The sequence below is a fragment of the Cavia porcellus genome, unplaced genomic scaffold, assembly GCF_034190915.1.
Source record: "Cavia porcellus strain 051 isolate PalLab524CR breed Dunkin Hartley unplaced genomic scaffold, mCavPor4.1 scaffold_17, whole genome shotgun sequence".
In the NCBI taxonomy this organism is placed as follows: domain Eukaryota; kingdom Metazoa; phylum Chordata; class Mammalia; order Rodentia; family Caviidae; genus Cavia; species Cavia porcellus.
The window spans coordinates 72,134,267-72,148,957 of NW_026947500.1; the positions used below are offsets into that span (position 1 = coordinate 72,134,267).

General features: G+C 62.6%; 1 protein-coding gene across 16 annotated transcripts in view; it reads left to right on the plus strand.

The window, feature by feature from the left end:
- The window catches only part of Ptprs (protein tyrosine phosphatase receptor type S), a 64,359-nt gene that overhangs the window by 32,423 nt on the left and 17,245 nt on the right, over positions 1 to 14,691 (plus strand). For all 16 annotated transcript variants that reach the window (XM_063229145.1, XM_063229154.1, XM_063229146.1 and 13 more), the window contains 5 exons: positions 939 to 1,049; positions 9,609 to 9,878; positions 10,178 to 10,759; positions 11,367 to 11,500; positions 11,796 to 11,940. In XM_063229145.1, coding sequence (XP_063085215.1) covers positions 939 to 1,049; positions 9,609 to 9,878; positions 10,178 to 10,759; positions 11,367 to 11,500; positions 11,796 to 11,940 — 1,242 coding nt within the window. The remainder of the gene's footprint in view (positions 1 to 938; positions 1,050 to 9,608; positions 9,879 to 10,177; positions 10,760 to 11,366; positions 11,501 to 11,795; positions 11,941 to 14,691) is intronic.

The window sequence follows — 14,691 nt, forward strand, 5'->3', positions numbered from 1 at the left end:
TACACAAATCAGCCCCCTTTTCATAAACTCAGAGTACAAAGACGTGGGACGGGGTCTGTGATTTTAAACACGCTTGAGAAGTTGGCCTCTGCTTTGGTTTTAGTTTCTTGTGTTTTGTTTTTTTGAGACAGTGTCTCACTACGTAGTCTGGGCTGACCTGCCATTTGCAGTCTCCTGTCTCAGCCTCCCAAGTGCTGAGATTTCAAGTGTCACCACGCCTGACTTTTTTTTTCTGTGTGTGTGTTTAGAATCGAACTCATGACCTCACGGGTGCCAGGGAGGCACTGTGCTGCTGAGCTAAATCCCCAGCCCTACTACTGGGTTTTTTTATGCTTTTATTCATAAGAAAATCTTTGACCCAGGTTTTTTCTCGTGACAGGGTCTCCCTGTGTAGTCTAGGCTGGCCTTGAACCCGCCACTGCCTTACTGTCTCAGCCTCCTGAGTGCTGGGGGTTCAGGGTGCACTGCTGCACCCAGGCTGACCTGGTTTTGATTTGCCTGGGCCCCTCAGCTGTGACTGTCCTCAAGATGGGGGGCCCTGAGGTCCAGCCTCGGGGGTCGGACGCTGGGGAGAGTTCATGCTGCAGTCCTCCCGCACCCGTGGGCGTCCGGGCTTTGGGTCCGGTGCTGGGATTCCATTGCCTCCGTCTCCAGGGTGGCCCCTTCGGTCCCCGAGTCTCTCGAGTGACTTGTGGGTGGCGACCGGCAGCCTCCCCCCTTCTCTGTGTGAAAAGCGTCGCCCATACCCCTCGGGCCAGCAGCTGCCCAGGGTGCCCCCTGTGATTCCCTTTGAGGGGGAGAACAGGTCCAGCTGGGGCCACCTGGGAGCTGGACACTTTCCCTGGCTCTTGGCCTGACACTGGGTACTTGGGCGGCTGCCCCTGCCGCCCTGCGCCCCGCGCCCCTCTCAATGGCCGAGCTCTCTCCCTCTCCTCCAGGGGCCCTGCAGATCGAGAGCAGCGAGGAGACGGATCAGGGCAAATACGAGTGCGTGGCCACCAACAGTGCCGGCGTCCGCTACTCCTCGCCTGCCAACCTCTACGTGCGAGGTAGGGAGCGCTGCAGCCAGGCCCGAGGCGGGCACCGTCCCGTCCCTCCCTCCCAGGGCTCACAGCCTCCGGGCTCCCCCGTCCCCAGCAGACCCGAGCAGGAAGGCCCCCCCAGATACGGTGGGACCCCTGGGCCTCGTTTCCTTGCCTGGAACCAGGGCCGAGCTTGAGTCCGCCAGCCCCCCTCACCCCATGCTGGGGGTCGGGCGCCCCGTGGGCAGCTGGGGGCCACGGGGGAGGTGGTGACGCGAGGTAGCCGGCGGGGTGGGGTGCAGGGGTCAGTCTTGGGCCTACAGGGCTGGGGGAGCCTGCTGGCCTCTGCCCCCCCACCCGCCCACCCCACCCACCCCCTCCCGTTGGCTTCTGTGGTGTGCCGTGCGTTCCTGTGTGTGTGCTGGCTTTGCTTCTCCAGACTCTGTGGCCTCGTAGCTCCTGCTTCACTGCCCCGTCCAGCGCCCTCGGTCTCAGGGGAGGGGTCTCAGGCTGTCCCCGCCCCTCCTGCTGGCCCAGCACCCTCGCTGCCCCAGGGCCCAGGGCGCTTCCAGGAGGGCACACAGGCCCAGGGCCAGGGCCACGGCAAACACACGCGCCCAGGGGTCCCCGGCGGCCCTGTGCCCAGCCGCGCCTCTGGGTCTCTCTTCCCACCTCCTGCTTAGTTGTGGCCGGAAGCCCAGATCCTTGCCCCATCAGCCCCCCAACACCCGCACTCCAACGAGGTTGCCTGCCGGGTCCCCTGTGCCTTCCCAGGCAGTCTGGGGGCTGCCCGTGCCTCTGGCACCCCTCTCCATCTGCATCAGGCTCCCGAGTCCTGGTAGACATTCTGATGGCCCTCCTCCTCCTCTCTAATTTCCTGCCTCCTGATTGCTGTTTCCGGTCAGATCTGTGATAGAAACAGTGGTCAGGATGCGGGTCCTGAGGAGCCCCACCTGGGTGACCGTGTCCTCCTCCAGGCTCAGTTCCCTTCATGCGGTGCACCAGGCCCTGCCACTCTCCCCCAGCCCCGCAGGCCCTGGGGTGACCCCATCTTGGCTCTGAGGAGGAGGAGGCTGGGGGGAGGCGGGCGGGGGCGCTGGCGTGAGGGTGGGGGGGCACGTCTGGCCCGCCGCGGCGGCCTCCGGTGAGTTGTGAGGCATCCTTGACGCCCACTGAGTGGTCTTCATCTAACCTTGTTGCTCTGCTGACTCCTGGGATGGGGGTTTGTGAGATAGAGTTGGAGGCAGAGAGGAGGAGGGCGGGGCGGGGCGGGGCGGGCGTGCGGGGCGGCCAGCACCGCCCTGCTGGGTCAGAGGTGCTGCAGAACGGATCTAAGAACTGGATTTGAGAATGTGGAGAGGCGTAGATGTAGATCTTGGATGTTGAGGGCAAAGAGCAGAGGAAAGAGGAAGAAATGGTCATTGCTGTTCGTTTTCTTTTTTAATTTTAATTTTTTTTTTTTTGGTTTAAAGAAAAAAACTATTGCAGCTTTCGCCTTGGGAAGTCCTCTTTTTACTCTCTGTATTTCCCCTATTTTTCTCTTCTCCCCATGTCATTGTGTTGCGCATCAAACCCCCTTTACATTCCTCAGAGCTTCGAGAAGGTTGGTGTGTTTTTTTCTTTTTTCCTTTCTTTACCCACATTTTTACATTCCACCACGATGACACGCATACACGTGAAGCACACACAGACACACACACGCACATGGAAAAAATAGTGAGACGAACTAAACAAGATGCAATACGAATAATAAGTGCAAAATTAACTAAATGAATAATCAGTAAATAAATTAATAAATACAAACCGCCAAGGAGAGCAAAACCCAGAAAGACATGAAAACCGCAGCCGCGCCCAGCCCGGCCCAGGGCCGGCCGCACACACGCCATGCTGTCTTGTGGTTGCCCTGCATCTGTTGGTAATGTTGTTGCTAAGTTTTGCACTCGTCGCCATGGTAACTTGGGCCTGATGCATGCTGGGAGAATGTTCGGATTTCTGTGCATGCGACTCTCGGTTGGTTTGGTTTGGTGAATCCAGCGTCCTCTGTTGGAGTGTTTGTCCTCGTTTCCGTTATTCTTTTAGTTTCATTTTGTTTCTTTTGTTTTTCTTTTACTTTTTTAAGTTCTGTTTTGTTTGGGGGAGTCGGTTGGTTCCCCCCCATCTTCTTCACCTGGCGCCCTCCCTCGCCCCTCCCCAAAGCGATCTGTCTTGGTTCTGTCTTGTTTTTGTGCTGTTTTGGTTTGGTTTCCTGGGCTGAGCTGTTCTGTGGTCGTTCCCCAAACGCATTGTGACTTAAAAGCCAGTGTTCCTGTCCCGACCCTCATCTGGGAGGGCGGAAAGGGTCCCCACAGCTGGGATGCGGGCCAGAAAGTGACTGCGCAGGGGCGCTGGGGGAGAGACGAGGCACAGACAGTGGCGGGCGGTGCGTGGGGAGGGCACCCTGATTGCCAGCCCCTGGGCGGCCCCCTCTTCCTTCATCCTCTCCAGGGCCAGGAGCAGGCTTTTCCCGGCCTCCTGCCCTGTCCCCAGCTTGCAGTGTGCAGCGGGACCGGAAGGCCAGCCAGTGAGTGGGGATGTCGGGGGAGAACACGTACAGCCCCGTCCTCCCGGACGCCTCGTGCTGGGCACACTGTGCTCCAAGTGCCAGCCGGCGTGACGGCTTCATGCCTGCCAGCTGGGCACTGGTCCACAGCCACCTGCCCTGGTGCAGCGTCACAGACTTGGGTGGACACTCCCAGCCAGCCCTGCAGCCCAACGCGCTGTGCCTGCACCTCCGGGACGAGGTTGGCTGCTCCCCCCGACGCCCCCCAGGCTGTGGGCCCCTCACAGAATCCTCTGCCCAGCGGCACAGCGCGGTCACTTTCTGAGTTCCCCGTGCATCACAGCTGTGGAGTTCTGAAGGAAACCAGGGGAACTTTGGACACAGCCTCCCCCCGCTCTCCTGTCTCCCGCTTCTCTCTCTGTCTGTCTCTCTCTTTCTCTCTCGTAAGCCCTTAGAAACCCATGTCCCCATCTTCTCCTCCCTCCCCAAGAAAAAAGCAAGCCCTCTTAAGAATGTCCTGTCAACTCCAGATTAAAAAACCCCAACGCCCATTGAGGGCCCGTCCTGTCCACCAGCCCTTCCCAGCCGGCCAGCACTCGGGGGTGGAGGCCTGTCCCCCCCGCCTCGTGTCCTGCCCCTGCCTCTTCTAACCTCCTAGTTAGGAAATCCAAAGTCACTTCGTCAAGAACACCTCAGACACAGAGTCACGGGACTCACTTGCTCCTTTCTAAGTGAGTGTGAGAGCTGCCAGGCGACCCCCAGGGAAGCCCCGAAAGATGGGAAAAGCAGTCACCCAGGCCTCCACCAAAGCTGGGGCCTGGCCCGGCCCCGCCTGGGCGCATGGCCTTGGGCTTGTCGTCCAGATGATTTGGACCCCTGAGTGTGCCTTGCCCAGAGTTGCTGGCCTTGTCCCATTGTGCTGGGGCCCGTCAGGGACACGTGTGTGGTCATCCATCCGAATACGTCCTGCCCTGTTTAACTGAGATGGCCAGTGGGAAGCTGCTTTGAAAACACAGGGCAGAAGCTCGCTCCTGTAGTCACGGGACGGTGCTTTCCTGAGCTCCTGGAATCTCACTGGCTCCTGGCTCCAGCCCTGAACCCGGAGCCACAGCTGTTGTGCCCCCTCCTTCACCCCCAACATCCTCCTGGGAAGCTCAGCAGCCACAGAAAAAGGGGGCCACAAAGACAGCTTAAAACCTGGGCAAGCTGCACGCGGTACCACGTGCCAAGGCAGGCAGAAGCATCACAGGTAGCACTGGCAGCTTAGCGACAGTCTGTCCCCCCGAAAATGTGTTCAAATCTTTTTAAAGGCTGGGGATACCGCTCACTGTGAAGTGTCTGGGTTCAGTCCTCTCTACAAATGAAAACAAAACCTTGGCTACCCTTGCAGGTAGTGCTAGCCCGCGGGAAGCCCGGGCAGTCACACTGCTGCAGGCACAGCTCCCCGGGGGCTTGAGCAATTGCGGGGGGGCCCCAGCTGCAGCCAGTCCTATAACTGCTGGCCTTCAGCCTCCAGGCAGGCCCAGAGATTCCGGGGGCAGAATATTCCCATCAGCCCGTGTCCCGAAGCTGACCCGGCGCCGGGAGCCCAGTCCAGACCCTGGCCCTTTGTAACCTGTCGGGTCGTCCCCTCAACTCACAGATCTGCCTTGGTTAGTTCTGTTCCTTGTCTCCTGAATGCTGGGAAGCTTTACGGTGTGGGCAGATGCAGCCCACTGAGGCGGCCTTTCCCAGGGGCCCGTGGCCGTGTGACCCCACCTCACCACCCAAGCCCTGGCCTTGTGGACGTGTCCTCAGGTGTCCCCTCCAAGCCGGGGCAGGGGCAGGTCCTACAGTGCCTTCCCCGAGGGTCCCCTGGCCAGCTCTCCGGTTCCTGCTGTGACCCCGGGCGCGGGTGGTGCTGACCGAGGCCCCAGCCCTTCTCATGCGCGCCCGCCCGTGGAGGGAGAGGGGCTCTGCGCAGGAACACTGAGCTGGGTCCGCGTCGCCTGCTGCCTGCCTCCTCCCTGTGCCCTGCTCGGCCCTCTGGGGGTGGGGGCGGGCACGCGGGACTCTTAGATTACACCTCCGGCTGGGAGGGTGGCCGTGGATTGGGCAAACCGAGAGCGGGGAGAGAGGGTGCCTCACCCCAGAACCACCCCAGCCATTTTCTAAAACAGCCCTGTAGTGCAGCCGGCTGCCAAGGCGCCGTCGGGCCGGTTCCTCCGGGCCGTGCTGGTGGCCTCGTGGTGGGGGTGAGGGGGGAGAGGTCAGGCGGCACAGGCCGGGACCGGAAACGCTGGGGAGGGGCTCCAGCCCGCCTCCCGCCAGGTGTAATCTAAGCTCGCTCTCCCTCCCGGACCCTCCCGGCATCTGTCCCCTCCCGGCATCTGTCCCCCTGCCCGTGCCGCTGGCATCCGTGTCCATTTTGGAGTCCGAGAAGCATCTCGAGGCCTCTCTCACCCCAAAATGGCCCGCACAGTTCCCCGAACCCCTGGAACTGCGGCTTGCTGAATCTCTTGAGCTGTCTGACACTGTTGGGGTCCCCCCACCTGATGCTTCAATCAGATCACCTCACTTTTGAGTTTTCTGCCCTGCCCCCACCTTCCCCTCACTCTGCTCCCCTCCCCCATGCCACCCTGAACCCCAGTTTTGATTTTTTTTGTGTTTTGGGTTTTTGTTTTGTTTTGTTTCGTTTTGTTTTGTTTTTTGCGTTTCTGCCTCTTCCTGCCTGGGGGAGGGGCCGTCTCCTGGTTGCTTTGATGGTTTTTGAGTTGTTTTTCCATGCGAATTGGGTTTGAAGCGACCACCCCTCCAGCCGCCACCGCCCCCACACCCCCACTCCCACTGCCCCACCCCACCCCTTCGCCCACGCGGGTCCCCCGCTGGGACCCTCCCCGGCCACTCGGTGACGAGAAGAGCTGGGGACCAGAGCCAGCTGGAGCGTGCTGACCACAAGGCTGGTGTCGTCCCTTATAACCCGCCTGGACCCTCTATTCAGGTCGGTAATCGGGGGCGGGGGTTCCGCGGGGCCGCTCCGTCCCGTCGGCCCGTGCTCACCCGCACTCTCACCCGCACCTCAAAGCTTGCAGCCAGGGGTGGAAGAGACGACGTGGGCGGGAACCAGCACCAAACCAGGCAGAACACAGTATCGGCCGTCCCGGTCCCCATGTCCCGGCTGGGAGATGCCCAGGGCCTGCTGCACCCCACGGTCCTGGGGGACACAGATGCCTTAAATTCCTGGCAGACCAGCCCTTCATCTGCCCCCCAACATCCTCAAATGCCAGCCCGCTGGGGGACGAAGCAGGAGACTTAAATGGGTTGGGAGTCCCAAGAGCCTGTGTGAGCATCACCCAGGGCGCCGGCCATGGTGGGGACCCGGCAAACGTCCCTCACACTGAACTGACCCAGAGCTGGCCACCCCAGACATGGGCCCAGCTCAAGCCCAAGGTCCACAGCCCCGAGTCCGCTTCTGGAAGTGGGGCACAGCAGATGTGAGTGGGGCTTTGGTGACCCCCAGATCCTAAGGCCAGGCTCGCTCCCTGCCCTACCTGGACAGGCCCTTGAGGATCGGGCAGCTTACCATGGCTTCTGATGTTTATCTTGAGCACTGCTGGACGGTACCCACCCAGCACTGCACACGGGGGACCAGTGCTTTTGTCCTCCCTGAGGCCCCCCGGGGTTTAGAAGTAGCCCAGACAAGGGGAAGCTGGCGGCCAGCACTCTGTCTGCTGAGCCTGGAGAGGAGGCCTTGGTGTGAAGGGCAGGGGCCAGGCGGCCTGCCTCCCAGGCCCATCCCCTCCCCGACCCTCTGCCTCCCCCTCACCTGCACACTGGGCACGAGGACATCGGGAGGGGACAGCCAGACAGCGCCCGGCAGGGGTTTCCTGCTGCTGGCTTTGAGAAGCTCCGTGAGCCTCGGGCTGGTTGCCCCACCCAGGAGCCCCGAGGGTCCCCCATCTACCCGCCTGGCCTGGCCCAGCACCTGCTGCCTGTGGGGCAGTCCCTGTCGCCCCGTCCTGCTGATGAGGCCGAGGCTGGCGTGGGGCTGCCCGGGTCCCCCAGGCCCACCAGGAGGAGGCTGGAGCCCGTCCGCTGCCGGGTTCCTGCGCAGCTCCCACCTGTGGTCACCCGGGACCTGGCCGCGGGCTCTGGGCGGCGGGAGGCCAGACCCTGTGTTCTGCCGGGCGGGCGTCTCCCGGGAAGCCCCTGGCCCTCCTTCACCCAGTTCCCAGCCCCTCCCCATTCCATGGTTACTTTTTTTTTTTTTTAATTCTTGCTTTTGGGGTTGTGTTTCTTTTCAAAGGGGTGTTTATGGGTTTTTTTCTTTTTTTCCTTTTTGGCTTTGGCTTTGTTTTCCTTTTCCATTCGTTTCTCCCCCCCCTCCCCATTTTGTTTCGGATGTCGGTGCGTTTCTGTCCTGGATTAATTAGCTGCCCCGCACTCGTCTCCCCACCGTGTGCCGTCTCCATGACGACAAGGCCGGCATCCCGGGCGTCTCCTGCCCCGGCCTCCCTCTGGGCACCTGCCGCCGACTGGGGCTCCCCACCCCGCCCTGCCCCGTGTTCCCCCCTCACCCCGCTACCATCTCCCCTCCGTCGTCTGTCCTTCCATCCGTCCATCCACCCGAGCACCTGCATGGCCCCTCTGCCCCCCCATCCTGTCTCCACCGCGACTCTGGACGTTTCGTGGGCTTCGTTTTCCGGAGGGCTGCCAGCTCCCCATCCCGCCGCCACCGCAGGCCGGGCTCCCGCCTGACTCCCGCCTCAGTTCTGGACGGGGTCGAGGTTCCCAGCCAGAGACGAGAGCCGGCCCAGGGAGGGGTCAGGGCTGCCCTGTGTCCTCCTCGGTGGGGCGGGGACCCCCTGGCGCCACACACCCAGGTCAGGGGCCCCATGAGGTCAGCGGGTGCTGCCTCAACCTCCCCACCAGGCTGACCCCAGTCCGCCCTGGTGGGACCTGGCCGTGCCCACCTCTGCCTCACCCCAAACCCGGAGCGCCCTCCGGAAACAGAGCCCCGAAACACGTCCTGCCGCCTTCGTCACCATCAGTGTCACCGTGAGCCCGGAGAGAAGGCGGCCCTGCTCCTCGCTGAGCCGCGCACAGCCCCGTCCAGCCCTCCCAGCGCAGCTGTCCGTCCGTCCCTGGCCACGTCCTTACCCCGTGGTCCCCCCGCTCCGCCCCCCAGGGCCGCGATGTGACAATGTGAGCCGCATTGGGTCACATCGCCAGCACCCGGCGCCCACTGGAGGGGCCCGGCCTGGCCCTCCCCGCGCCCTCCTCTCCACGCATCTCCGCGCTCTGCCCCCCCATGGACCCCGAATCCAGGCCCCTCCGCACCCCTCTCCGTGCCCTCTCTCGGCCCCCTCTCTCTCTCCTGCCTTCTCTCTTTCTCAATCTATTTTGCATGATGTTTGTGGATTTTGAGAGCTGCATTTATCGACCAAAACTTGTCAGATCCGACAGAAGCTTTTAGAAGGGTTTCTACACCCAAAACCACAAAAATTTCATTAGAGTTTTCTCATCTTTTCCTTGGGAAGGGCGGTGAGAAACGGGAGACCCCGAGAGCCCCTGAGGGCACGCGTGGCCGGCTCCCAGCCCCCCAGCTCCTCCTCCAGGCCCGAGCGCCCCCCCTCGCACCCCGAACCTCCCAGCGCCCTCAGAGCCGCCCGGCCCCTGCGAGCGTTGGGGGGCGCTGCCCAGCCACGTCCACCAGCAAAGATGAGAAACCGCTGATAAATTTTTGTGTCCACGTCTGTGCTGTGACCAGGGTCCCTCTGGTCTCCGGAGCCCAGTGCTGTGGGACAGTGCTTTGTGTCTGACTATATCGGTATCTCTCTCTCTTGTTTGTGAAGTACCTTCCTTTGAAGTTTTGGTTTCTTTGTGTTGGAATTTGGTTTTTCCATTTGAATTTGTTTGCTTCTTTTCGTTTGGGGGGAAAATGAATGGGGTGGGGGAAGCAGCTGCCGTTTATATTTAAATGGTCTCCCCTTTGTTTTTTTTTGTTGTTTTTTTCCTTTGTGTCTTTCCTCCGTCCTTCCTCCCGCCGGCCCCACCGCCCCCCCCAGTCCGCCGCGTGGCCCCCCGCTTCTCCATCCTCCCCATGAGCCACGAGATCATGCCGGGGGGCAACGTGAACATCACCTGCGTGGCGGTGGGCTCACCCATGCCCTATGTCAAGTGGATGCAGGGCGCCGAGGACCTGACGCCCGAGGACGACATGCCCGTGGGCCGCAACGTGCTGGAGCTCACGGACGTCAAGGACTCGGCCAACTACACGTGTGTGGCCATGTCCAGCCTGGGCGTCATTGAGGCTGTGGCCCAGATCACCGTGAAGTGTGAGTGGGGGTGGGCCGGGCACGCACCCTCATCCCAGCAGCACTGGGGAGGCTGAGGCAGGAGGATGGCGCATCTCAGCCCAGCTTGGGCAACATAGCGAGGCCCCGTTCCAAATGAAGATTTTAAAAGGGGCTAGGGACGTAGCTCAGTGCAGAGGCCCTGGTTCAGTCCCACTCTGGCTATCCACAAGAAGACAGTGAGGGGACATTAGGCCCAGTAGACATTGAAGCCCAGAGAAGGGTTGGGGAGCTCGATGTCACACAGTGCCCCAGCGTGTGACCCCGCCTCCCGCCCACAGCGCTCCCCAAGGCCCCCGGGACGCCCGTGGTGACCGAGAACACGGCCACCAGCATCACCATCACGTGGGACTCCGGCAACCCGGACCCCGTGTCCTACTACGTCATCGAGTACAAGTCCAAGAGCCAGGACGGACCCTACCAGATCAAGGAGGACATAACCACCACGCGCTACAGCATCGGCGGCCTCAGCCCCAACTCCGAGTACGAGATCTGGGTGTCGGCCGTGAACTCCATCGGCCAGGGGCCCCCCAGCGAGTCGGTGGTGACGCGCACCGGCGAGCAGGCACCGGCCAGCGCTCCGCGCAACGTGCAGGCCCGCATGCTCAGCGCCTCCACCATGATCGTGCAGTGGGAGGAGCCCGTGGAGCCCAACGGGCTGATCCGCGGCTACCGCGTGTACTACACCATGGAGCCCGAGCACCCCGTGGGCAACTGGCAGAAGCACAATGTGGACGACAGCCTGCTGACCACCGTGGGCAGCCTGCTGGAGGACGAGACCTACACCGTGCGGGTGCTGGCCTTCACGTCCGTGGGTGACGGGCCGCTGTCGGACCCCATCCAGGTCAAGACGCAGCAGGGAGGTGAGGCCGCCACGGCCGGCCGTGGCACGGAGCTCGCACGAGTGCTCCTGGGAGGCTGAGGCAGGAGGGTCTCCAGTTCCAGCCTGGCCTGAGCAACCTTGAGACCTAGGGAGACCCTGTGCCGAAATTAAAAAAAAAAAAGGGGCTGCGGATGGGGCTCAGAGTGAAGGCCCTGGGTTTAACCCTTCGTGCCACAGAGAGGAAAATTCAGACAAGCGTCACAAAGCAAGCAGCGACCGAGAAGGTCCGAGTGGCTGGATTCCCTCGGGCCGTGAGCTGCTGTGGGAGGTCCCGGTGGCCATCAGATGAGGGCATCACGTCTGCTGGCCTCACCCTGCCCTTTAACCTCCGGGACCCACAGTTGGCGTCTGGGTTGGTGACCCCCCAGTACGCCAATGCTTGAGTAAAGCTGCAGCCCTAGGGGTCAAAAGACGCGCGGGCGGGCTGTGTGGGGTTCCCGACCTCCTGCTTTGGGGTTCTCACTTTTACAGCCCTAAGATCTAGGCATGCAGGCACCTTCGTGACCGGACTGGAAACCCGACCTCCGCCGGGCGATGCGGACCGGGGATCCGTGTCTGGACACAGGCCCCCCGTCTCCCTCCCGCAGTGCCCGGCCAGCCCATGAACCTGCGGGCGGAGGCCAAGTCTGAGACCAGCATCGGGCTGTCCTGGAGCCCCCCGCGGCAGGAGAGCATCATCAAGTACGAGCTGCTCTTCCGTGAGGGCGACCGTGGCCGCGAGGTACGTACGGGTGGCAGAGGCCGGGAGGCCCGGGCCCGGACCCCTGGGCGTCCCCCCGGCCGACGCCCTCTCGGCCCACTGGCTGCTGGCTGCACCCGCCGCAGTGCCCCTAACCGTGTTTCTGTCTGTGTCTCTCTGTGCACGTCCCTTTCCTCTCTGTGTCTCTGTCCCTTTCCCTCCCCGCCCTCCTGTGTCTGGACTCCTGCTCCTTCTCTGTTTGCTGTCTCTGTCCGCCTGGATCTCGGACTCTGTCGCTCTGGCTCTGGTCCGTGTCTGCGTCCCCGTCACACCGCAGGTGGGCAGGACCTTCGATCCTGCAACAGCCTTCGTGGTGGACGACCTCAAGCCCAACACGGAGTACGCCTTCCGCCTGGCGGCGCGCTCCCCGCAGGGCCTGGGCGCCTTCACCGCGCCCGTAAGACAGCGCACGCTGCCGTCCAGTAGGTGTCTCGCGCCTGCGCTGGGGGGCGGGGGGCAGCAGGCCACTCTGCCCAGCCTCGGCCTTGGCCGTGCCTCGGTTTCCCCGCCAAGGGGTCCTCTGTGCGTCTGCATCTCCATGCCCCAGCCCGGCTCCAGGGACTGTCTGTTGATGGCCAGGAGGTGCCCATTTTTGTGGGTGTCTCTGGGCGCCACAGAGGACAGTGGGCCACTTCCTGGCCAGAACCATGACACTCGAGGCCCCGGGGATGGGGAGGAGCGGGGACCAGCGCTGATGCTGGGTGGGGCAGGTGCGGGCCCCGCCTCGGGGCTCTCTGACCCCTGGAGGCTCTGCTGTGCCCGCCCGGCCACCCTGTCACTTAGCTGCCGGCTCGGGCCACTCTGTGGCCTCTGCCGCCGCCACCCTTGCTGCTGGCTCCAAGCTCGGGTCACAGGAACCCCTCTGCTGTCCCCTGCTCCCCTTTCCGTCACCCAGCCCCGCGTGGCCCTGAACCTCCCCTCCACCCCAGTCAGTCACCTCGAGGCCGCCCCGGCATCGTTCTGGAAGCATCCGCAGTGATCAGGCCTCCAGGCCCAGGTCTCCGCACTGGCCGGTGGTCTTGGGCCGTGGAGGGTGCTGCCCTGGCCAAGCCGAGAGGCCACCGAGAGGTGGACCCCATTGGCCCCGGCCCATTCCCTGCCTCCCAACCCCCAAGCCGAGCCAGCGTCCCCAGCTCGGGTGTCTGGGCGCACAGGGCTGTGGGCAGTGAGGGTGGCCTGGGGCCTGAGCGGCCACCCGAGGGGGAGGCGGAGGCCAAGGTGAGTATGAGCCGTTCTCCAGCGACTTCACAAACACGGCCCACCCTGTGTCCCTGGTCCCTGCACCCCGCTGCCCCGGGCCACAGGTGGACGCAGTGCCGTCCCCAGGGTCCCCACATAGTCACAGCCATCCCTGCCCTTCCCAAGACCTCACTCAGGTTGGGCCGGATTGTGAAGCTCGCGACCCCCAAGGTCATCCAGAAAGCGGCCCAGCCACGGGCACCTCGGGGCGGCCCAGGCCAGGGATGATGGGGTGAGGGACGCCCCGCTTGGCGTCCCGAGGCAGGGTGGGCCCGCAGACCCCGCAGCAGAGACAAGGGCCAGCGTGTCTTCTCCCCGGGCCTCGGCCCTTAGTCTGACACAGGGTAGGTGGAGGCAGACGGCTCACGGGGGCTCCCCACGCCATCGGGGCCAGAGACCCCGAGAGTTCGCTCGCGCCCCTACGTAGCTCAGTCCACCGCCGCTGCCCCTCTCGTAAGAAAGTCTGTAAGTTAGCAGTGGAAGCGAAGGTAGGTAACGGACTGGGAGATTTCCGGACGGCGTCTTTCTTTCTTTATTATGGTTTTTCCCATCATCACCGCCATCACCACTGTCTCTGATTTTGTTACTGTTTTAGTTTTGTTTCTCCTTCCCCTCTCTCAGCACATCCATCCTTCTGGCACATTCCCTGGTTGGTTTTTCCGCTCCTGCCTGATTTCCCACTGGGCACTTTTGGTTGGGTGGCTGGTCAAGAAAGGGGGAGCCCCTGACCCAATGCCCCACGCTCGTTGTAGCTGAAGTGAGCCATGGTGGTGGCCGGGAATTCCCAGGGTCTCTGAGGACAGGCGCCAGGTGTCTCTGGCCCCGGAGCCCAGTGCTCAGTAATCACTCAGTAAACATGGGCTGTCAGCCCAGCACTCTGGGAGGCTGAGGCAGGAGGAGGCAAGACCAGCCTGGACAATTTACAGAGCCCCTACCTCAGAACAAAAAGTAAAAGGGCCCGGAGGGGGCTCAGTGCAAAGGTGCTGGGTCCAATCTCCAGCACCCCACCCCAAAACCAGGGGGAGGGGGGCAGCACCGAGCAGACAGACCAGGGACAGCAGAGAGCCCAACACTGGGCTTCGGTCTGCCCAGGCTTCCCCACCTGTCACACGGGGTGGGGCTAAAACAGGACGATGCGTAGAAAGCTCTCGGGGGGCACTGCACCCCGACACAGCCAGGGAGACCTTGAATCCGTGAAGGGCACCGTGAGAGAGTGGGCACCGGGTCCCCAGGGCCAGCACTGGCCGCATGTCAGTGCCCAGTACACAGGAGATCGCCAGCTGATGGCCCACAAAGCCCTCAGCATACTGTGCAGCACACAGGAGGGGCAGTGTGGGCTGCAGGACGGAGCGTGCAGCGCAGTCAGCTCTCAGTAAATAGGGGCTGCTGGCCGTCGGCAGAGAGCCGGACCTGGGGCCGGGCACAGCAGGTTCCAGAAACATGGGTGCCGCTGTTTTGCTGTGCGAACCCGGGTACAATCCGGGTGTGCAGCAAGCACCTAACAGTGACACGGACAATGGAGGTGCCGGCCTGGGGTGAGGTACACAGCAGGTGCTCAGGCAGGCTCTGCATCTGGAAGGGCCTGCGTGTGCAGCGTGCACAGCTCCTGCTCCAAGGGTGCGCTTACTACCTGCAGAGCCCTCAGTGTGCACACAGTAGGTACCTGCTCCACAAGTGCAGACCATTGGCCTTTCTAGGAAGGTTCCTTGGCACGGTGCCTGGCCTGGGCTGTTACTATTGTCCCGTAAAGCTCCAGGCATGGCACTGGGCACATGTTGGGTGCTCCGGACGTGGAAGTCACTTGTGCTTTTGTATTAAAGCCCGTGGCACCACTGATGACTGGCACATGGTAGATGCTTCCTGTGGGGAATATTCCCGTCCTTGCTAAGAGCTCCTTGTGCAGTGCCTGGCACCATTGGTGCTATATAAATGGC